The 21,947-nt window shown below is 52.3% G+C and overlaps 1 protein-coding gene and 1 long non-coding RNA gene across 2 annotated transcripts in view; one reads left to right on the top strand and one right to left on the bottom strand.

Annotated features, from left to right (window-relative positions):
* Positions 1-15,151, top strand: part of SP2 (Sp2 transcription factor) — a 21,353-nt gene extending 6,202 nt beyond the window's left edge. The window contains exons 2-7 of the mRNA XM_036443185.2: positions 7,831-7,907; positions 8,956-9,930; positions 10,135-10,444; positions 11,717-11,891; positions 12,098-12,291; positions 14,088-15,151. Of these exons, the coding sequence (XP_036299078.1) occupies positions 7,831-7,907; positions 8,956-9,930; positions 10,135-10,444; positions 11,717-11,891; positions 12,098-12,291; positions 14,088-14,188 (1,832 nt within the window). The 3' untranslated portion in view covers positions 14,189-15,151. The remainder of the gene's footprint in view (positions 1-7,830; positions 7,908-8,955; positions 9,931-10,134; positions 10,445-11,716; positions 11,892-12,097; positions 12,292-14,087) is intronic.
* LOC118721894 lies at positions 6,877-21,947 on the bottom strand. The gene is made up of 2 exons (XR_006742000.1): positions 21,029-21,947; positions 6,877-7,681 (listed from the first exon to the last, which is right to left on the bottom strand). It is a non-coding gene; the product is annotated as an uncharacterized LOC118721894 (long non-coding RNA).

The following is a 21,947-nucleotide window of genomic DNA, read 5'->3' as shown; positions in this document are numbered from 1 at the left end:
TGAGCCTTTGGTCTGAGGGCCCACACTCTGTCCACTGACCCCAAGCGGCCAGGGCTCCATTCTTTATGACCTTCCTCCTTTGGCCTGTGGCATTAGCAAGGCGTCCCCCAGAGTTGTTCATATTTAATGAAAGTCAAAGGAATTCCGTTTACTGTTTCAGAGCTCTTTTATATGGTTATTGTGATGGCTGGAGATTAGCTTCTGGGAAACATTCTGTGCAATGTGGAGTCATTCACAAGCTGATTCTTAGCCCCGTTGTCAGCTCCTTTCGCGGTCCGAGGTTGTTCTCTAAAACCAGCCTGGATTGCTTTTCCCTTACCAGCTCGGAATTCCTCCAGGCAAGGCAACTGGGAAAGACTGGGCTTAGAAACTGCGTGTTGGCTGTAGGCCAGCGAGCTGACCAAAATAGACAGCAGAAGGACTGTTTGTGCGGAGTGAGGAGTGAAATTCCTCCAGGGGAAATACCGGAGCAGGAGGCCAAGAAAGCGATCGGATCGGATCGCGGGGATGGTAGGAGCCTGCGGCAAAAACAGCTGCGTCCCCACGAGGCCTGGCTGTGGAATTTGAAGTGCTCTCAGGGGAAAGAGCTCCGGGAAGCAGCTGTTGTATTTCTTTGGTCCCTTTCCTTCCTTCCCTGAGTCCCAAGTGACAGGGCAGTGGGACAGCCCCAGTCCCGTGGCCAGAACTTCGGGATCCCTCCGGCTCTTCCTGTTATGGATGCTCCTGTGTCAGCCCTGGAAAGACCCCAGGACAGGAACACACCCCTCCTGGGGGTCGGGAAGTGCTGTGAAGGTGCCCTGGTGCCTGTCCCGGGCCCGTAGCCGGGGCACTTACCCACTCGGGGACTTGGGGGGTGGAGGGAGAGGAAGTCTCCCCTGAGTTATTAAAGGCCCTCTGCAGGAGGCCTGGAGACCAGCAGATGGAAGAGAGCGTGCTAGGAGCTTGGGCTCCTAGAGAGAGCACGTTGTATAGGTCCCAGAATGGAGAAAACCGGTGCGCCTCAGGAGAGGAGGGCAGGAGACAAGTGGGAGGTGGCGGGCGGGGGAAGAAGGGGCAGATAGTTTTGACTTCTATAAGCTTATCAAGAGGTGAACTGGAAGTTCTTTCAGGATTTAGTGAGGGGAGAGGCTGGATGGAATTTAAATGATTCTGACTGAGAGCTAAAGAGGAGCAAGGCCAGAGCCGGAAGCTTTTGGAAGGAAGGCTTTGGGCAGTATTTCCGGCCGAGCCAGGTGGTTAATGCTAGGATAACGGCGATGGAGGTGAGGAGCAATGAGTAGGAAGTAAAATCAGGAGGACTTGATTGGCTGACATTGTGATTGGAAATACCAGAAGAGGCTGGTTAAACCAGACATGCACTCAGCCTGCAGCACTGAAGGGTCGCCAGGCTGTGGACTGGACCTCGTGTATCTGTTCAGCAAACAGAGCTGGCCACCCAGGGGTCTGTGAGGAAATGACATGCCTGTTCCATCGTGGGCTCTCAGTAGATTTTGCTGAGAAAAAAACAAAAAACAACAGGCCAAGACCTGAAGGACGAGTAGGTCTTAGCCAGTAAGAGAAGGAGGAGCTCTCAGGGGAAGGGCAGTGGCAGAGATGAAGGCTCTGACAGAATCCCCCCGGTGCCAGGGGTGAGAAAGCTGGAGAGAGAGTGGGCAAAGGACAGCTGAGGTGGGGAGCTCTGTAGGCAGTGGAAGCGGAAGGCCCACAGAGGGCTGGGTGTGCTGGTCTGCCCTGGGCAGAGACCTGGGAGTTGTCAGCCTATGGAGGTGCTTGAAGCCAAGGCAGAGGGGACAGAGGTGGAAATGAGTCCTCTATCAAGAGCTGGGGTACTCAGATGCTTTCCTGCCGCCCTTAGAATTAAACTGGCTTCCAGGAAGGACTGGTCCCATCAGACACTGGACGGCTTGGACGTTTCCCTTGAAACCGGAGAGAGCTACTGTTGCCTGTAAAGTTTCACCAGCCAAGGTGAAATCTGTTGGGATTAGCCAACCTGAGTGCTAGAACTCTGAAAGAAATGACACCTTTTTCTGGAGTGTGCCATAGTCCCACTTGCAGTGTGGCTAAGGTAGGTTTCAGTGGCTGGCTGTAACTGTGAGAAGCCACTGGCGCTCCCCGGCCAGGTGGCTCGGTCAGAGCATTGTCCTGTACGTGAAGCGTTGTGGGTCCAGTGGCTGTTTAGGGTGTGCACAGGAAAGCAGTCGCTGTTTCTCTCTCACATCGATGTTCCTCCCTCCCTCCCCCTCCCCTCTCTCTAAGAAAATCAGTAAGCATGTTCTCGAGTGAAGATAAAAAAAGAAAACACTACAATTAAAATGGTGGGTGTGGTTTAGACCAATAAGAGTCCTTTTGCAGTCTCGCTTTTTATAATATGAAGGAAAGCACAATTTATGTCCCAATTACACATTTTAAATATAAGGTTCCAAATTAATGTGGTTCTAAAGTACATTGATCAGAGTCTTATAGTTACTGTCTTAGCCAATTCTCGTTTCAAAACCCAACAGGAAGTGCTTCTCTTCCCTTTTGTGGCTAATCTCCGGGTGTAATAGGGGAGGAGAGCTTCTGTTTTGGTTGCCGGGGGCCATAAGCTGCGTGATCCTAGGAGAGATACAAACACGCTGGCAGTCCAGAGGAGGATGTCTAGGGCCAGCTGGGGAGGAAAATGAAACCAAACTGAAATGGTGCCACGTCAAGCGCCAGCAGCCTGCAGCTCGCTTCAGTGGATCTGCTGTGGCTTCCTCACTGCAGGCTCGCTCAGGGCCCGGCCAGGCCCCAAACCCTGGGCGTCCGGGGTAGTGATGGCTGCAGAGGGAGGCAGGGAGCAGGGAAAGGGGGTGAGGAAGAAGCTCTGGGCCAGTTTTCATTTTGTTTGCCCGCGGTCCTATCCCTCCGTTTCATAACAGACGGTGTCGCAGGGAGAGTCATTCACCAGCTAAGGGAGCCTGGGCTGAGGAGCCGGGGGGGGGGGGGGGGGGGGGGGGGGGCCCTCTGCCGCTGCTCTCCACCCCGCCCGCAGCTAGCTCATCTTGTGTGTTTATCAGCAGCGCGGTCTGAGAATTATAAAGACCAAAAAGGCAGTTCAGTCCAACTCCCGCCCCATCTAGACATCCTGACTCCAGCAGACACACATTCTGCCTCAGGCTAACTGGTTCCAGAGGAGGGAGAACATTACTTCAAAAGGCAGCTTATTCCAACGTTTGAAAGTTTCTCTCGGAATCTGAATTCTGTCTTCTTGAAATCTTCACCCTGAAATCTTGGTTCCACCCTCTGAGCCCTCGAAGGGAATAAATACGCTGGTGGGTACAGCTGCTCGGGCACCCAGGCCACAACCACTGCCGCTCTCCTCTGAACCACTGCCACTGCTGAGCCCCCCTCTTCACACTGTCCCTCAGAATGAAGCCTGGCACTCCCATTAGCCCAAGGGTGCAGAGCACACTGGGACTCTTCCTTCTCTTCTCCTGTGATTGAACTTCGGGAAATGCAATGCAAGATTGCAGTAGCTTTTTTGGCAACCGCATTAAGATTCTGTTGGCACCCGCTTAGCTTTGAGTTAAAACCACTGCAGCTTTTTCGAATGAGACTTTCTATTAAGCTCTGTCTTCCTGTCCTGTATACATGTTACTTTTTAAAAAATCTTAAGTGCAGAATTTACTCAACTTTAAAGTTTAAACCACCATTTACTGATTACCCACTATATGATGAATGCTTTTCATATCAATTGTTGATGCCTCCTGGAATCCCGTTTTAGAGATGGTGCAGGGGGACTGACAGGAATGCCCCAGCCTCCTCACTGATGACTAGCACAGGACAAATTCTCATTTCGGCCTGCAGCTTTCTGCACATGCCATTTTTTTAAGAGCTCTTTGAACCCTAACACCGTGTTTGCAATCCTTCTCAGTCTTGTGACATCTGCAAATTGAACGTGCCTACTAAGTCGTTGCACAGTTTCCCAAAGTTGGAAGGTGGTTAGATTACTCTAAAGCAGCAATTTCCAGTCTCTAGGGCACAAAAGCAATTAATGGGTCACAATCATCATCTTTATATAAAAGCCTGATATGCAAATTGTCCCTGCGGGAGTTGGACTGGGAGACCAATTGGTCACCATGATATATGCTGACCACTAAGGGGTGGCACAGAATGAAGGGAGTCCCCAGCCGTCAGCCAGAAGGCTCTGATCGGCCCAGATAGCCAGCCAGGCCTAGGGACGCTACCTGTGCACAGATTTCATGTACCGGCCTCTAGTTTCAAAATAAAAGCCCAAGCATGGCTCAGTGGTTGAGCATGGACTTATGAACCAGAGGCCATGGGTTCGATTCCTGGTCAGGGAACATGCCTGGGTTGTAGACTTGATCCACAGTAGGGGATGTGCAGGAGACAGACGATCAATGAATCTCCTTCTCTCTCTCTAAAATCAATAAAAACATTGATGTTTCTCTTTTTTCCTTCCTCTCTCTAAAAATCAATTTTTATTTTAAAATTTTTATTGATTTTAGAGAAGGGAGAGATAGATAGAAACATCAATGATAGGAATCATTAATTGGCTGCCTCCTGCACATCCCCCCACTAGGGATCAAGCCCACAACCCGGGCATGTGCCCTTGACTGGAATCAAACCCTAAGACCCCTCAGTCTGCAGGCCAATGCTCTATCCACTGAGCACACCAGCCAAGGCTCTGAAAATCAATTTTTAAAAATATATATATTTTATTGATTTTTTTACAGAGAGGAAGGGAGAGGCATAGAGAGATAGAAACATCAATGAGAGAGAGAGAAACATCGACCAGCTGCCTCCTGCACACTCCCCACTGGGTATGTGCCTGCAACCAAGATACATGCCCTTGACCAGAATTGAACCTGGGACCTTTGAGTCTGCAGGCCGACGCTCTACCCACTGAGCCAAACCGGTCAGGGCTAAAAATCAATTTTTTAAAAATAGTTTTAAAATAAAGAAAAATATGAAATAGAGGAGAAAAATAGCAAAAGTCCATCACATGTAGTCAGGGCATCTTTTGTTTCTGCAAACTTTATAATGTATATTTTTTATTTATTTCAGAGAGGATGGGAGAGGGAAGGAGAGATAGAAACATCAATGATGAGAGAGAATGAGCCAAACCTGCTCGGGCATCGGAAACTCTTACTGCATGAGCACAGAACAAGGAAGTGTGTGGGTGTATGAGCGCCCTGGATCTTGATGTAAATTGTTTTTATAGCTGTGGTTCATGGGCTGAATAGTTGGAACGCTGCTGTAGAGAAAAGATGTTTTTGAGTCAACTTAGATTGCTTTCATTATAATGCTACAACTTAATTATGTACTCACACAAATCTGTGTATCAACTCACTGATCTGGCTCCTATAAAATTAATTAAATAACTACCCAAAAGCCAGTAAAATTCAAACTGACGGCATCATTCTGGGAGGACATCAGTGTGACCTGAGTCGCTGTTGTCAGCAGAAGCACAACACAGACTTGACACCGGCGCCTCCGTGACTTCTCACGCCCACCCTGCGGGGTCTGTGAGGAGACAACCCTCCCAGCTTCTGAAGCGCTGTCTTCCCTCACACTGCACAAATGTAGCAAATGAGTTAAATGCAGAATTAAGTTGTCTTAATTAGCCCACACAGTTAGAGAAGCACCACTTGGCACTAATATGGCTGTAATGGGCCCTGAAATGTACAAATCTGGGGTAAGCAACCACCACCCAGTGATCTATAGTGTTTGTTCCTTTTAAAAAGATGCTTTCCACAGTGAAAACAAGAAGAAAACCTTCTGGTAGAGAAAGCTCGAGCCACCGAGGAGAAGCCCACGGACCCTGGTCCTGGGCCCCATCCCTAGTTTGAGGCACCCTGGTTGACCTTGCAGCAGCCAACCAGACAGCATGGATCTACTTAGCCCCCAAGTACCGTTACTCTGCCTGCAGTGCCTTCCCTTCTTACAAGAATCTTATAAAAATCTCATCCAGGGGCCTCGTTGGAAGACAATGTGCAGTGCATACCATTCTGATGTATCCAGCCCAAACCCCACAACACAGATTTGTTCAGGATGACATGTTTTTTGCAGCCGTGTGCTTGCATAGATGATTGCTATCCGGCTCCCTTACCTCAGTAATTGCTGTGCTGGACAATCATTTATTCTGGGTTTTGCCCGGAGCTGCCCCCTGGCTCCTCACTCGTTTTACTCCAGTGCTGCAAAGCCTCTCCTGCTCTGGTGCTGAGCCCACAACCATTTAACTATTCCATCCCGTCCTGGATTCTGGGAACCATTTAACTATTCCATCCCCTGTCCTGGATTCTGTCTCCCATTCACCGTTTCTTTACCTTTTCCCATTTAAGAACCTTCCTCCCAGCACTAGCTTGTTTGACTCAGTGGATAGAGCTTCGGCCTGCAGACTGAAGAGTCCCGGGTTTGATTCTGGTCAAGGGCACATACCAGGTTGTGGGCTCAATCCCCAGTAGGGGGCGTGCAAGCAGCCGCTGATCAATGATTCCCTCTCATCATTGATGTTTCTATCTTTCTCTCCTTTTCCCTTCCTCTCTGAAATCAATAAAAATATATTAAAAACAAAAAAGCAAAAAACTCCTTCTCCCATAGAGAGAAGCCAGAGGCCAGCTAACATTGAATTGTTCCACTTTCTCCCCAACTTCTCCTGTCCTCAGTGCCCAGCAGGGGCTCAGTGCCTCAGCCATTTTGCCTTTTTGAGCCTCTGACGTAGTGAATACCCTTCTTGTTTCTGTACTTCCCGAAATCTGCTTTCTAAGTTAGGCTCTGCCCAGTGTCCCTTTTCTTCAGTGATGTATGAACTGTAAGATAGCTTAATTCTTTCCCCCAAGTTCTCATGGTTTTCATGTTACCTATCTTATATTTATCTTAGATTAGACTTAATTCAGGGTAGAGAGTCTTTTAATTACTTCCTCAACATTCTTTATCTTCCTTTATTTTAAAAAGAGCACATAGAATACATTTATTGTGAGAAAAACGACAAAATACAGAGAAAAATGAGAAAAATTCTCTTCAGCAAAATCCAACCTCCAAGAGATAATTTTTTTAACATTTTAGCAATTTAAGACTTTTTCCTGCTATAATATATTCATATATTGAAATACATATACATTTAAACAAAAATAGAATTTACTCTATCTTTATTCTCATTATATTCAGTGATTAGCTTCCTCGTCTTGGTGATATCTATTGGGCCAACCAGGTGATACCTAGTATGGGGCCGTACCTATTGCCTTACATTGAAGTGTAAATTCCCATAAAGCAATTCTCCATGTGCCGTGGACCAATACCTGGGCCGCTGGGCCTTGGTGGTGAAGGCTGAGCACAGAGCACCCAGGACTTGGGCGTGGAGTAGATGTGTCCTCCTTGCCAGGAATCCTGACTGAGCCGAGCTGCTCTTCCAGGCTGGCGTGACATCTGGCACAGCAGCAGTGAGCAGGAAACGTGGGTCAGGGCTGGGGGATCCGCTGCCCCCCCCCATGCAGGGGTTCTGACCTAGGGAGACTCAGCAGTGCCCCACAGAGAGGGCTCCATAGGTTCACGCTTCAGTTACAGGAGCTGTGCTTGGTATAATCTCGCATCTTCGCGTTATCTCGGGCTTCATGTTGGCTGGAGGGGATAGTCCGGGGAAGGCAGGACCGGCTGTCCTCGCAGCCTCGGATGGCTGAGTCTGAGCAGAGAAGGGCATCTGCTGGAAAGATGCAGGGCTGCTCAGCTTGAGCGGGTCAGTGTGGGCAAAGCTCTTAGAGAAGCGGCAGCAAAGAGACAAAACGGAAATACAAGACGGTGGGTTTGGGTTCTTGGGGCATTTTGTGCATGACTCTCTTCTCCCGGCAGATCCACAGACCAGCATGGCTGCCACTGCTGCTGTCAGTCCCAGCGATTACCTGCAGCCCGCTGCCTCCAGCACCCAGGTGAGCGGGCTGGGGTGTGTGTGTGTGTGTGTGTGTGTGTGTGTGTGTGTGCACAGCCTGGAAGGACTCCTAAAGCTGCCACTCACCCAGACTGAACACTCACTGTGAACACCCGGGAAGTGAGACCAGGGAACGTTGTTACCTCCTGTTTCCCAACTAAGAAACCTGGCCGCTCACCTAGGTTAGGCCGCTAACCTAAGGTGCCACAGTGGGGTCAGGGGTAAAGCAGGAGTAAACTCAACATTTCCTCCACTGACTCCACTGACCATATAAGGAAAACACCCCACAGGCTGCCTTGTAGCCTCAGAGGAGCAGCCGCCCTGGTCAGTGAAGTCTCGTCCCTAGAAATCACTTCACCTGAGGGTGAGTTCCTCTTGTTGCTCCTCCCTTTTCCTTTCCCTTCTCCCTTCCTCAGCTGAGGAATCAGGGGTCCCTTAACCCCTGTGCTGGGCCAGTGGACTCCATGTGAGAGCTCAGGGTGGTCCTGTGCCCTGTTACTGAGGCCAGTGGGGAGTGAGTGGCCAGCTCATGCTGTTAGCTCACCCTGTCCTGGGTGCTTCCGGGCACTCCTTCCTGAGAAAGACTTTCCCCCCTTCCTCCTTTTCACTCAGCACAGGCTGGTGCACGACATTCGTGCACTGGGAGAGGGACGGGTCCCACAGCCCAGCCTGCACCCTCTGGACCCCTCAGGGGATATCTCATAAGCCGGCAGTCAGATAGCCACCATCACCACCACTGCACTCGCCAGCCGTGAGCCAGCTTCTAGCTGAGCAGTGCTCCCCCTGTGGGAGCGCACTGACCACCAGGGGGCAGCTCCTGCACTGAGCATCTGGTGGTCAGTGCGTCATAGCGACATAACGACTGGCCATTCTGCTGTTCGGCCGGTTTGCATGTTAGGGTTTTATTATATAGGCTGGAGAAACCAGCAGGAACAACAGGACCACTGCAGCGGGAGGAAGCTGCCAAGAGGAGAGGATCAAACAGGCAGAGGGTGGCTGGGCTGCCGGCCCTCACGGCTCACTCCTTTTCTCTTCTGGGTTTTTTGCAGGATTCCCAGCCGTCCCCCTTGGCTCTGCTTGCTGCAACATGTAGCAAAATTGGGCCTCCCGCTGTTGAGGCCGCTGTGACGCCTCCTGCTCCCCCACAGCCCACACCCCGGAAACTGGTCCCTATCAAACCTGCCCCTCTCCCCCTCAGCCCCGGCAAGAATAGCTTTGGAATCTTGTCCTCCAAAGGAAACATACTTCAGATTCAAGGGTCACAACTGAGCACATCCTATCCTGGGGGTCAGCTGGTGTTCGCCATCCAGAATCCCGCTGTGATTAACAAAGGGACCCGATCCAATGCCAACATCCAGTACCAGACAGTCTCTCAGATTCAGGCGAGCAGTGGCCAGACCATCCAAGTACAGCCCAATCTCACCAACCAAATCCAGATCATCCCTGGCACCAACCAAGCCATCATCACCCCCTCACCATCCGGGCACAAGCCCGTCCCCATCAAGCCAGCCCCTGTCCAGAAGTCAAGTACAGCCTCCACCCCCGTGCAGAGCGGGGCCAGTGTGGTGAAGCTGACCGGCGGGGGTGGCAACGTGACACTTACCCTGCCTGTCAACAACCTCGTGAACACCAGCGACACCGCGGCCTCCACGCAGCTCCTGGCCGAGAGTCCTCCCATCCCGCTGTCCAAGGCCAACAAGAAAGCCAGGAAGAAGAGTCTGCCCGCCTCCCAGCCCTCGGTGGCTGTGGCTGAGCAGGTGGAGACGGTGCTGATCGAGACCACAGCGGACAACATCATCCAGGCAGGGAACAACCTGCTCATTGTGCAGAGCCCTGGCGGGGGCCAGCCCGCTGTGGTCCAGCAGGTGCAGGTGGTGCCCCCCAAGGCCGAGCAGCAGCAGGTGGTGCAGATCCCCCAGCAGGCCCTGAGAGTGGTGCAGGCAGCTTCTGCCACCCTCCCCACTGTCCCCCAGAAGCCCTCCCAGAACTTTCAGATCCAGGCGGCCGAGCCCACGCCTACTCAGGTACCGCGCACACCCTCTGCACCTGCCTTCCTCTCCTCTTAGCACTAACTGGCTAGCGCTCCACTCAGCTTGCCTTTGAAGACGATGCTGACGCATTTCCCGATTTGATCTGAATGTTCAGAGTCAGTATCGTTTGGGGTGGGCAGGACGTGTGGGAACCAGACCCTCCTGGAACACTGACTCTTTCTCTCCGGTCCCTCCCAGGTCTACTTCCGTACGCCTTCCGGTGAGGTGCAGACGGTCCTCCTCCAGGACAGCTCCCCGGCAACGGCTGCACCCACCTCCACCACCTGCAGCAGTCCCGCCCCCCGGGCTCCCCACCCGAGTGGGACCAGCAAAAAGCACTCAGCCGCCATTCTCCGGAAAGAGCGGCCCCTGCCGAAGATCGCCCCCGCCGGGAGCATCATCAGCCTGAACGCAGCCCAGCTGGCAGCGGCGGCCCAGGCCATGCAGACCATCAACATCAATGGTGTCCAAGTCCAGGGTGTGCCTGTCACCATCACCAACACCGGCGGTGAGGGGAGACCCCTGGGCTGGGGCGTGGGTAGTGGGCCTGCGCATCCCTCCCATCGGAACCGTGGGCCACCCCGCGCCTCCCAGGAGCAGCAGTGAGGACGATGCCTGACACCTGTGTCATCCTTTCCAGCTGAAAGGCTTGTCCACTCAGTCCTTACAGTGGCCTGTGAGATAGTGTAAGATGCTTGTTGGCCTCAGCTTACAGCTGGAGACCTTGACTGTGGTGGAGAGAATAAGATAGACTAGGAGAAACTCCAGCTGACACCAATGCAAACTGGTTTGGTACAGAACAAAGACAGATACCTCTTCAAGGGAGGCCCTGGGTAAAGAGACTCGAAGGAAGACTTCCAGAATGAGAAAGCCTTGAGTTAACGTGGAAGGAAAGGAGGGAGCGTTTGGCGGTGGGAATGGCTTGTGCTTCTCTCCAGCTGAGAGGGAAATCTGGTGGTATTTACCGGAGGAAAGCAGCCTTGCAAACCAGCAAAAGACTATTGCAGCTACCTAGCAAAAACGGTTCCTGCCTTGCCTTTAGCCAGGTGAAGGCCTTTACCGGGTAGTGGCACTTTAACACCAGCAATAGGTCAGCAACACTCCCCTGCTTTGAAAGGCTTTATGCAAGTCCACCTAGAGGGCTTGTTTTTTCCAAAGCCTTCAGAACTGTCTGTATGTTTTTTTAATATGTTTTTATTGATTTTAGGGAGAGGGAGAGAGGGGTAGAAACATCATTGATGAGAGACAATAAATGATTGGCTGCCTCCTACATGCCCCCTACTGGGGATCAAGCCTGCAACCCAGGCATGTGTCCTGACCAGGAATCACACACAACCTCCTGGGTCATGGGTCAGTGCTCAACCACTGAGCCACACCAGCCTGGCTCTTACTCTTATTAACAGAAATCCCTGGAGAATTTCTTGAAAGCAGCTATCTCACAAGGGCCTAAGGCTGGAGGGAATTCTGGAAGAAAGTGTGGTGTGGTGTAGTGGTTCGGCGCATTGATGCTGAAGTCGACTGCCTGGGTTCAGTCCGAGTCCTACCTCTTATTAGCTGTGTGATCTTGATGTTGTTGAGCCTCAGTTTCTTCAGCTGTGAAAGGAGGATAATAGTATCTGTTTCACCGGATTGTGAAGGTTGAAGGCGTATCAGGCATACAGGCTCTCAGAAGCATTAGCTGTTTGGTTATCCTTATCATGTGCAGAAGGGAAGGGGGGTGTCAGGCTCCCTGCTCTGTCCCTCAGGCTTCCTCACCCCAACCATGCCCTGCCACCCACAGGCCAGCAGCAGCTGACGGTGCAGAATGTGTCTGGGAACAACCTGACCATCAGTGGGCTGAGCCCCACCCAGATCCAGCTGCAGATGGAGCAGGCCCTGTCCGGGGAGGCCCAGCCCGGGGAGAAGCGGCGCCGCATGGCCTGCACGTGTCCCAACTGCAAGGATGGGGACAAGAGGTAATGGGGCCAGCCTGGCAGGCGCCTGTCCCCACGCGCGCGCGCGCTTTCCCGGGACACAGATGGAGGGGGCGAGGCAGCGACCCCACACCACCTCCGCTGTGTTCTCTGGCTGGCCCCCTCATCCCCTCTCCATCCCATCCTGCCCCCATCTTCTGTCCCCCCTCACTGCTTTCCCTCTCCCTCCCTCCCGTCCCCACGCCCAGGTCTGGAGAGCAGGGCAAGAAGAAGCACGTGTGCCACATCCCCGACTGCGGCAAGACCTTCCGGAAGACGTCCTTGCTGCGGGCCCACGTGCGCCTCCACACCGGCGAGCGGCCCTTCGTCTGCAACTGGTTCTTCTGTGGAAAGAGGTTCACGCGGAGTGACGAGCTCCAGCGGCACGCTCGCACCCACACAGGTTTGTTCCCGTTCCCCGTGCACACCGACGGCCTCTCCCCCCTTCTCTGGCAGGCTAGCAACCCCCCGGGTCCCTCCACCTCCCCACGCCCCCACTCCACGGCCCTCAGTGGCGTCGGGATTCCTGGCCCTGCCCAGGAACTCCACCCTGAGCAGGAGCTGGACTGTCTGCGCGGGGCTCCACGCCTGCCAGCTTTCAGCCACCCCTTTACCGCGGTGCTTCCCAAAGCCCCGTGCAGCTCGGTGCCTCCTTCCACAGCGGCGGTTATTCATGGAACCAGCACTGACGTCGCGTGCCAGGCCCTGTACTGCGCCTTCACAGCCGCCTAATTAACCCTCAGAACAGCTCTGGGAGGGGCTTCGGTCAGGCCCGTTTTACTGAGGCTGGAGAGGTGGCTGGGTCTCAGTGACTAGCAGAGCTGGGTTCAGACGCAGGCCCCCCGACTCCCAGATCCACACTCTTCCCCTCCCCCATTTGAAATATAATCATATCGATGAAACTATACATTTCTACATTAAAGACAAGTTATAGAATAATTCCGAGTACTATTGATAGGAGCTACAACTTTATTTATTTATTTAATATATTTTATTGATTTTTTACAGAGAGGAAGGGAGAGGGAGAGAGTTAGAAACATCGATGAGAGAGAATCATCAATCAGCTTCCTCTTGCACACCCCCTACTGGGGATGTGCCCGCAACCAATGTACATGCCCTTGACTGGAAATCGAACCCGGGACCTTTCAGTCCGCAGACCGACGCTCTATCCACTGAGCTAAACCGGTTTCGGCAGGAGCTGCAACTTTAGCCCATCTATTATTTTTTTAAAATATATTTTTATTGATTTCAGACAGAAAGGAAGGATAGAAACATCAATGATGAGAATCATTGATTGGCTGCCTCTTGCATGCCCCCCACTGGGGATCGAGCCCACAGCTGAATCGAATCAGGGACCCTTGAGTCCACAGGCCGACGCTCTATCCACTGAGCCATGCAGCTAGAGCTAGTCCCTCTATTATTGTATTTCTCTCTCTCTCTTAAATGTTTTTTTTTTTTTTATTGATTTGAGAAAGAGCAGAAGGGAGAGAGATAGAAACATCAGAGAGAGAGAAACGTCATCAATTGGCTGTTTCCTGCATGTCCCCTACTGGGGATCAAGCCCACAACCTGGGCATGTGCCCCAACCAGGAACTGAGCCAGTGACCTCTTGGTTCCTGGGTTGACACTCAACCACTGAGCCACACCAGCTGGGCTAGCCCATCTATTTCAATTACAGCTGTCATGGTTTCAAATTTTTAAGGATGCAGCAGCACTACATTGACCTGTTACTACCAAGTCCACACACTTAATTGCTACCCCATATTGCCTTTCCTATTATTTCCTTAATGATTGTCCTGAAATAGTTTCACTATTTTCATTCATTTATGGGTCCAATCACTATTATTATTATTTTGTTGTTGCTATTGTTAATCCTCACCTGAGGAAATTTTTATCCAGTAATTTTTAGAAAGTGGAAGGGAGAGAGAGAGAGACAGAAAAACTGATGTGAGAGACACATCGATAGGTTGCCTCGTGCATGCACCCCAACCAGGGCCAGGGAACCTGCAACAAATATACATGCCTTGACCAGAATTGAACCCGGGACCCTTCAGTCTGTGAGCCGACACTCTATCCACTGAGCCAAACCCGCTAGGGCACAATCGCTATTTTTTTTGACATCACACGCTTGAGGTCACGTGTGCCTCTCTTGGGGGGCCGGGACAGTGTCTGTGAGTGACGGCCATCTCCTCCTCCCAGGGGACAAACGCTTCGAGTGTGCCCAGTGCCAGAAACGCTTCATGAGGAGTGATCACCTCACCAAACATTACAAGACCCACCTGGTCACGAAGAACTTGTAAGGCCGCGGAGGCGGGAAGCCCGAGACGCGGTCCCCCGGTGGGAAGGAGGCCCGGCCGCCTGGGCCTGCCCTCGGCCCCTCCCTCCTCACGGAAGGGGCTCTGCTGCCCCACACTCGCCTCTCCTGAAGCCCAAGCTCTGCCCAACGAGACGTTCTAAGCCAGGACGAGTGGGAACCTTTATTTCCAAAGGAAAAACATGAATTTCACTCCATCGAGGAGCAAAGTGAGTCCCCTCCCCCCCACACTGCGAGAGTCGCATCATCGTGCCATCACCTCCCTGCCCGGCCACCTCAGCGCCCCGGCCCTGCACCCAGGCCCCCGGGCACCCACCTCCACGCCACACGCCCTGCCCACCACTCTTCTCCAGCACATTCCAACTTTCTATTTAAACAAAACCACCACGGACTCCCCGACCCCCCTTTTCTATGGAGAACGTTGCCTTATACTCTCTTTCAGATAATGAACACTGTGTATTGTGTGTGCTTTACAGTTTTATTTAATTGCTCCCTTCCTCCCGTTCTTGTTACTCACCTCCCCCAGGCCTACTTTCAGTTTAGGGTTTTGGGAGGCAGTGACGAGCATATGGGTTTTTTTCTCACTAGCAGTTCTTTTTCCTAAATGACACAGCATTTTAATTTGAATCTGGATTCAGATAAAAACTTCACACCCCGAACCTTTCCACTCTCCCTCATCTCACCTCCCCTCCCAGCCCAAGCTCTAGTTCTGTACAGTGTATATTGTATAATAGACAATTGTGTCTACTACATGTTTAAAAACATATTGCTTGTTATTTTTGAGGCTTTTAAATTAATAAACAAAATACAACTTTATTTTTAGTTGTAACTGCTTGAGGTATGTTTTATGATTGACAGATTTGTTATCCTTTATTAACGATGTACTTTGTTCAGCATTGGGCTGACAAAAATTTTCCTTGCTAATAAATTTAGTTGCCTGAGGCAAAATATGCAACTTGGCAGTGCAGCTTCCTTTGTCTTTGACCTCATAGAGCTTAGAGAGAGGCCTGAGGGGAGGGAACCCTGGTCTCAGAATGTCCGGTCCTCCTGGGACCGAGGCAGGACCGTCCTCTCCTGGCCTCAAAAGGGTGGCGGCCACAGACACCTCATGGCCTTGGCACCAGCCCCCGGAGGGGACAGGACCTCGCACAGGGGCTCCTGCTTTGTTCTTCCACAGCCAGTTTTGCCCAGATCAAAGCAGGCACACTGTTCAGACTCAAGTCACAGCAATGTCTCCCTTACCAGCAAGCTGCTTCTTCCACTCCACTCCACTCTCCCCGCCCAGGCCCGGCCTGCTCTCACTGGGAAGAGCCAAAGGGGCCCGGCTCTGTCATTTCCACAAGCTACCGGGCCTGGAGAAAACGAGATTCCCGAAGGATCAGGATCCCTTCCCAGGGGGGCAGCCAGGCCTGGAGCCCGTCTCTAGCCAAGCGAGGACCCTGGCCACAGACCCTGCTTTTCTCCGACGCCTCACCCAGCACCAGCGGGGGCTGTGAGCTGATTCTGTTCTGACCGAGGGCTGCAGATTCACATCTTGGCGGGCACTTGAGGGGGAAGCGCAGAGAGGCTAAGGAGGCCGGGGCTGTGATGTTACGGAGACTGAGACTGGAGCACACTGCAGGATCCTGAGAGCCGCTGGCTGAAGGGAGAGCTGTTCTCGAGCAGATAAAGAACAGCGAGTGCTCTCCTTATGCCGTCGGTGCCTTTTTACTCACCTTGAATGGCACACCCAGGGCCGCTGTCCCCTGCAGGAGCGCCCAGGCTCCTCTGGAGCAATCCACTCCCTCACTCAGTCCTGTGTCACCGGCGGCCTGCGTTTATTTGCAAGCCAACAGCTCTTCCTTAACGCCAGCCACCCTCACTCACATCAGCTGGAGAATCACAGGGAGCTGATCTCAGATGGATCTCAGGTTCTCTGTCTCCAACACTTCTTCCTGATCAGGCAGGAAGGCCCGGCCTACCCACACTTAGGCCCTTTGAGTGACACCAGACCAGCTCTGACAGAGAAGCCCTGGCAGGTGGGAGACGGGGCTGTATTTCTCTCTCCCTCTCACGTGGATTGTGGGACTGGAAAAATAAAAATAAAAAATGCCCTGCTGAGTTCTGAGTTAGGATTGGTGGAGAGAAGGGGAATATTAACAAATGCCGCCTTCTCCCACGTTCCCCATCGCCCTTGGGATCAGGCACAAAGAGTGATCCTTTCCTGAGAGCTGACTGCAAGTCACCTGCTTCAAGAGCAGAAACTGACCCGACGCCTGGGCATCCTTTGGAAATGAGGGTGCCAGGCCCAGAGGGCAGAACCGAGTGCCGACACTCGGGATTTCCCTTCTCCTGGAGGCAGGTTCACAAGTTATTCCCAGCCATCTGCCTCCCATGGGATGCCCGAGGTAGGAAGGAGACAAGAGAACGTATGCTGCCTCGCCCAGGAAATGGCAAGAGGGCAGAAAGGAGAAACCTGTGGCCGGTCCGCCCTCATCTGCTGCAGCCCATCCTTAATTTACTTGTGAGGTGCAGGGGGTGGAGGACTGCTGTCCATGCTGGAGCCCCCCACCCCCAGGACACCTGATCGGCAGGCTGAAAATGGAGACTTGGGGGCTGGCAGCTTGGTAGTGTGGAGGCCATACCGCCCACAATCCATCCTCAGGGTTATCTGTACCAAAGGCTCCCCCCCATCTTGTCTGCTCAGTGATGCTCAACACAGCAGCTCTTTGATTCCAGATCCTAGAATTATAAACCGGAAATAAAAGAGGGCTGGGAAGTTCCCCCCATACTGAAGGCAAATCCAGGCAGATTACCCTTAAAAAAAAAAAAAAAAATCAAAGCAGCAAATGGAACTCAGGCTTCCTTCCAGCTACCCAGTCCACTTCTTCAATCACCTTTTGGGGGCCCACGGAGGCCCTACAGGAGTATGCTGATGGGAGCCACCTGCAGCATCTCAGGTCCCCGGACCCACCAGGGGCTCCTGGCTCATGAATGTGGCTGAGGCTCTTGGAACCTGACCAAGGCCTTTGGGACAAAGCTGCTAAGGGAGCCACAGTGACCTCAGGACAGGCGGCAGCCGGGTTCCCCAGGGAAAGGTCCTCAGGGAGAAGAGCAGGAAGTGAACTAGGGAAGATGGAACCAAGAGCAGGATGCGGGTGAAAAGAAAGCAAAGCAGAGTGGGGAACAGCAGGGCATCGGGGCTGGAGAAGAGGGTCACATACCAACAACCAGGATCTCTCCAGGAAACTAAGAATCGCCAGGTCACGCCTGGGAACCTGCTCTCAGGCCTCCTGCCTGTGGATCACACGCTAATTACAACGCAGCCAGTGGCACCAACGGGACTGGTGCCCTGAGACCTCACTCAGCCTGGGAAAGCTCAACATGCCTCCAGCCAACAAGGACACTTAGCCAGGCTCCCACCAGGTGCAAAAAAACAAAAACAAAACCACACACACACACACACACACAAAACAACAACCCAAGCCCTACCCACCATGCCTAGCACTGGCTACAGAGACTTAACAAAACAGTTTATGCATACACGACAGATGAGCGTTTCCTGGCTGGCATGTTGAGAAGGAGGCAGAGAAAGTAAGTGACATAGTCCATCCCGTGAAGGAGCTTCCGATGGGGAACAGGAGTGAAAACCATGGGATGTATTGGCAAAGTGACCCATGAGCACAGGAAGAGTCATATCAGGCGTCAACCACACAGCCGCAGGCAGACACTCAGGTAAGTCCGTCCCCTCCGCGTCTCTCCTCTGCGTCCCCTGATAACCACACGTGGGACTCCGGCATCTGCTGGCAGAGCACCAAGTACCCACTCCTCTGGGTGTCCCGAGTTCACCCGAGGCTGGGCCCAAGGCTTCCCGAGCTTAGAGGCCCCAGCACACCCCCTCCAGGCTGCCACCAGCCCCCTGGAGAGCTGGGCGCTGTATCATTTCCATCCTCCCGGGCCTCTCCCCCCCTCCCCACTGTCCTTCACTCACCCAGACCCTCTGACGGTCTCCCCCTCCCCCATGGTTTCAAGTGCCACTTCGGTGGCTCCTGACACCCAGTCTGGTCTCATTAGCCCAGACCTCTCTCCTAAACGCCAGACTTGATTATATAATCCGACCAAACGTGGGTGTCCCATAAACCCTCACTCCGCAGGGACTTCATCTCTCCCCCAAGCCGCCTCCTCCAACATGCCCCGCTTCAATGAACAGCACCGCCCATGTCACCTAAAGTCATCCTGGTGAGCCGATTCCCTCCTCTTCCTCTCCGCCCACCCAAATACTCAGGCGACAGGTCCTGCTTCAACTTAGACAACACTGCCGTGTCCTGGCCTCCTTCGCCCACCATCCGCGGGGTCACCAGGCCCCAAAACACAACCACTAAGCTATAATGGAAATGTATAATCCAATCATTTAGACGAAAAGGTGATTTCAGAACACATATGCAAAAGAATGCCAGCTGCTGTGGCTCAGTGGTGGAACATCGACCTATATGAGTCAGGAGGTCATAGTTCGATTCCCGGTAAGGGCACAAGCCCAGGTTGCGGGCTTGATCCCCAATTCGGGGCATGCAGGAAGCAGTCAATCGATGATTCTCTCTCATCATTGATTTTTTAAGAATATCTTTATTTGACTTTTTACAGAGAAGGGAGAGTTAGAAACATTGATGAGAGAGAAACACCGATCAGCTGCCTTCTACAAGCTCCCTACTGGGGATGGAACCCGCAACCAAGGTACATGGCCGTGACCGAAATCAAACCCCAGACCCTTCAGTCTGAAGGCTGACGCTCTACCCTCTGAGCAAAACCGGTTAGGGCTCATCATTGATGTTTCCATCTCTCTCTTCCTCTCTGAAATCAATAAAAATCATTTTTTTAAAAAAAAGGATTGAAAGAAAACAGGCAAAGCCTAGTCCCCAACCCCACCTGCAGCCTGTTGGTTTCATATGGAGAAGCCAGGGTGCCTCTCCGTACAATGAAACACTGCAATACATTTTCTATTCGAGATGCTGGAGGAAAGATTAGTATAATACATGGACAAAGCTGGGAGGGGAGAGTGGCAACGTATTTAATAAAAAGCAGTAACAATAATAAATAAATGAAAGCAGTAACAATAAAGAATCCCGTCCTCCCACACAGGCAAACGCTTGCGGAGGGCACAGCAGTGGAGGCTCAGCCGCGGGTGCGTCCCCCTCGCCTGTCTGCACCCCGGGAGCTGCTCAGTGATCCCGACACCAAACCCCACGAAGCAGAAAAGCACAACGCAAGCCCACGTATTATTTCAAGACGACGGGGGGAATCTTAAAAGGCAGCCAGCTGCAAGCTTCCTCACCCATCGCGCCGAGAACGGGAGAGGCTGCTGGAACCCACTCTTTCTCATCTGGTCTTCAAAACACGGGGATTAGACGCCGTGGCTCGACAGCAGCCAGGGAGAAAAAAAGAACTGTTGTCTAAACGCCGAACCCGCGCCATCTGCCTGATCTTCAGCTGGCAGGCCGCGCCCTGGCCCAAGTGCCCGGCTGTGTTCTCACCACCGGTTCCAGCAGGATCCCCCAGGCACCCGGCCTTTACCCACACCCTTCCCTCTTCCTGGCACACGTGTTCCACTGTCCATCTGGCAAACACAAACTCGTTAAGACAAATGCAACGTCTGCTCCCTTTCCGGAAGATTCCTGGCGGCTGGAAACCCAGGGCCACTTCCTCCTGTGTGCTCCCCATCTCCTCACAGAAGCACCTGTAACTCCTCAGCTCACAGACCTGCTTCCCCCTACAGACTACAAGTACCTGGCCCGACAGAAGTCTTTAATAAATGTCAACTGAATGAATAAATATCTGTTCAGTTGGCCCTTGGTTTTGAACGGCATAGATCCACTCACCAGTACACATAGATTTTTCCCCCCCAATAATGTTAATGTATTTTCTCCTCCTTATTTATGATTCTCTCAATAAATTTTTCTTTCTCTAGCTTACTTTTTTCTAAGAATACAGCATATAATACATGTGGTAGTCAACTGCTTATGTTATCAGCAAGGCTTCTGGTAGCTAAATTTTGGGGGAGTCAAAAATTATACGTGAATTTTCAGTTGGGAAGGGGTCAATGACCCTAATCCTTTGCCTTGTTCGAGTCAACTGTTCTGTAATGGTTTCATTAAAACCCTTCAAATTGTCCTCGTCTTGGTGCCCTAGAATCCTGGGTCCAGGGTGGCACATTCCAGGAGTGCTAAAGTGTGGACCCATCAACAAAACCGACTGAGTTGAAGGGCACTAATTACTGCTTATACAGGTTTAAATGCAGGTGTGTGGGAGGAGGGGGAAGACAGCAGTATTCATACGTGGAAAGACAACTTCAATAAGAAAGGAAGTCCAACCCTAGCCAGTTTGGCTCAGTGGATAGAGCCGCGGCCTGCAGACTAAAGGGTCCCAAGTTCAATCCCGGCCAAGGGCACATGCCCAGGTTGTGGGCTCGATCCCCCCCAGTGGGGGGCATGCAGCCAATCAATGGTTTTCTCTCATCATTGATGTTTCTATCTCTTTATAGCTCTATCCCTTCCTCTCTGAAATAAATTTTAAAAAAAATTTTTTTTAAAGAAAGGAAGTCCGGTCAACTCTCTCTCAATCATCTTGATGGAGGAAAACAATGCAGCAAAAAAATTGTAACCAGTGGAGAATCTACAGATAAATATTATTAAGCCTTGAAACCTGTGTTATTTCTTTGCAGCAAATTTGTCTTCCAGGTTCTATTTGGCTCAAGCTGTGTGCACATGACAAAGGAGGGCAGGTTATGTAAAGCAGGGCTTTATGAAGCTTAGCTGTCATGCAGACACCTGGGCAGGGCGGGAAGATCCCTTACCTGACAGTCCCGGGGTGCCTGCCTAGATGGTTCTCGCAGCTCCCCTTCCTGATGATGGTGGACACGAGGACTAGAGAGAGGCCTGGACCCACGGCTGCCCCAGCCAGGCCACAGCTGGAATGGGTAGGCACTGGCAGGCTTCCCATCTCTCAGCCCTGCATCCACATCCTGGAAATGGCTTGGCACAGCCACCTCCTCTCCTGTGCCCTCAGCTACGGCTGGCATTGACTTAGGCACCAAACTCCAACTCTCTAGGAAGGCCATAATGTGAAAAAGGGGAAGCTCAGCAGAGATGGGGGCGGCCTGGGAGAGGTGGGACAGAGGTAACCTTTCCATCTACCTGGCATTATGGGAGGGGAAGCCATGAGTAAAGAAAACAGCATGCTCTGGCCTGGGGTGAAAGGAATGAGGCTGGAGAGAGGGGGTTCAGAGCTGGAAGAGGAAGATGGCACTGCTCTGGGACAGCTTGATCCCAAATTTCCCTCTTCCCCTTTTCCATTCAGCTGTCTTCCTTCTCCCCGCTTCTCCCCACCAAACACACACACACACACACACACACACACACACACATACACACACACACTGCATAGCATCTATTTGGAGGAATCACAAGTCACTTCAGCCTCTCCCACTCTCAAGCCTTGACTTCTTCCCCAAACCAGATGTCCTCTTTCTCTGTCTCCCCATCACCTTGCCTTAGGGTCTGGCCGCCTGATTCCATTTCCATTTGTCCCGTCCCCAGGCCACCAGCCTGCCCCGCAGGGACACTTCCTGCACTAGGCCCGCCCTCAGGCACCTACCCGGAGCCTCTCAGGCACCAACCCGGAGCCAGCCACTGAACACGGACCCTCCCCCTCACGCCCCCAGCGGCGCAGCCTTCGCCCCCGGCCCTGGCCCGGGAGGCTGCAACCCCGGGATC

Source organism: Pipistrellus kuhlii, unplaced genomic scaffold, assembly GCF_014108245.1.
Source record: "Pipistrellus kuhlii isolate mPipKuh1 unplaced genomic scaffold, mPipKuh1.p scaffold_m20_p_187, whole genome shotgun sequence".
NCBI lineage: Eukaryota > Metazoa > Chordata > Mammalia > Chiroptera > Vespertilionidae > Pipistrellus > Pipistrellus kuhlii.
The sequence above is the reverse complement of the archived record's forward strand: the minus strand, read 5'-3'. Positions and strand labels throughout refer to the sequence as shown.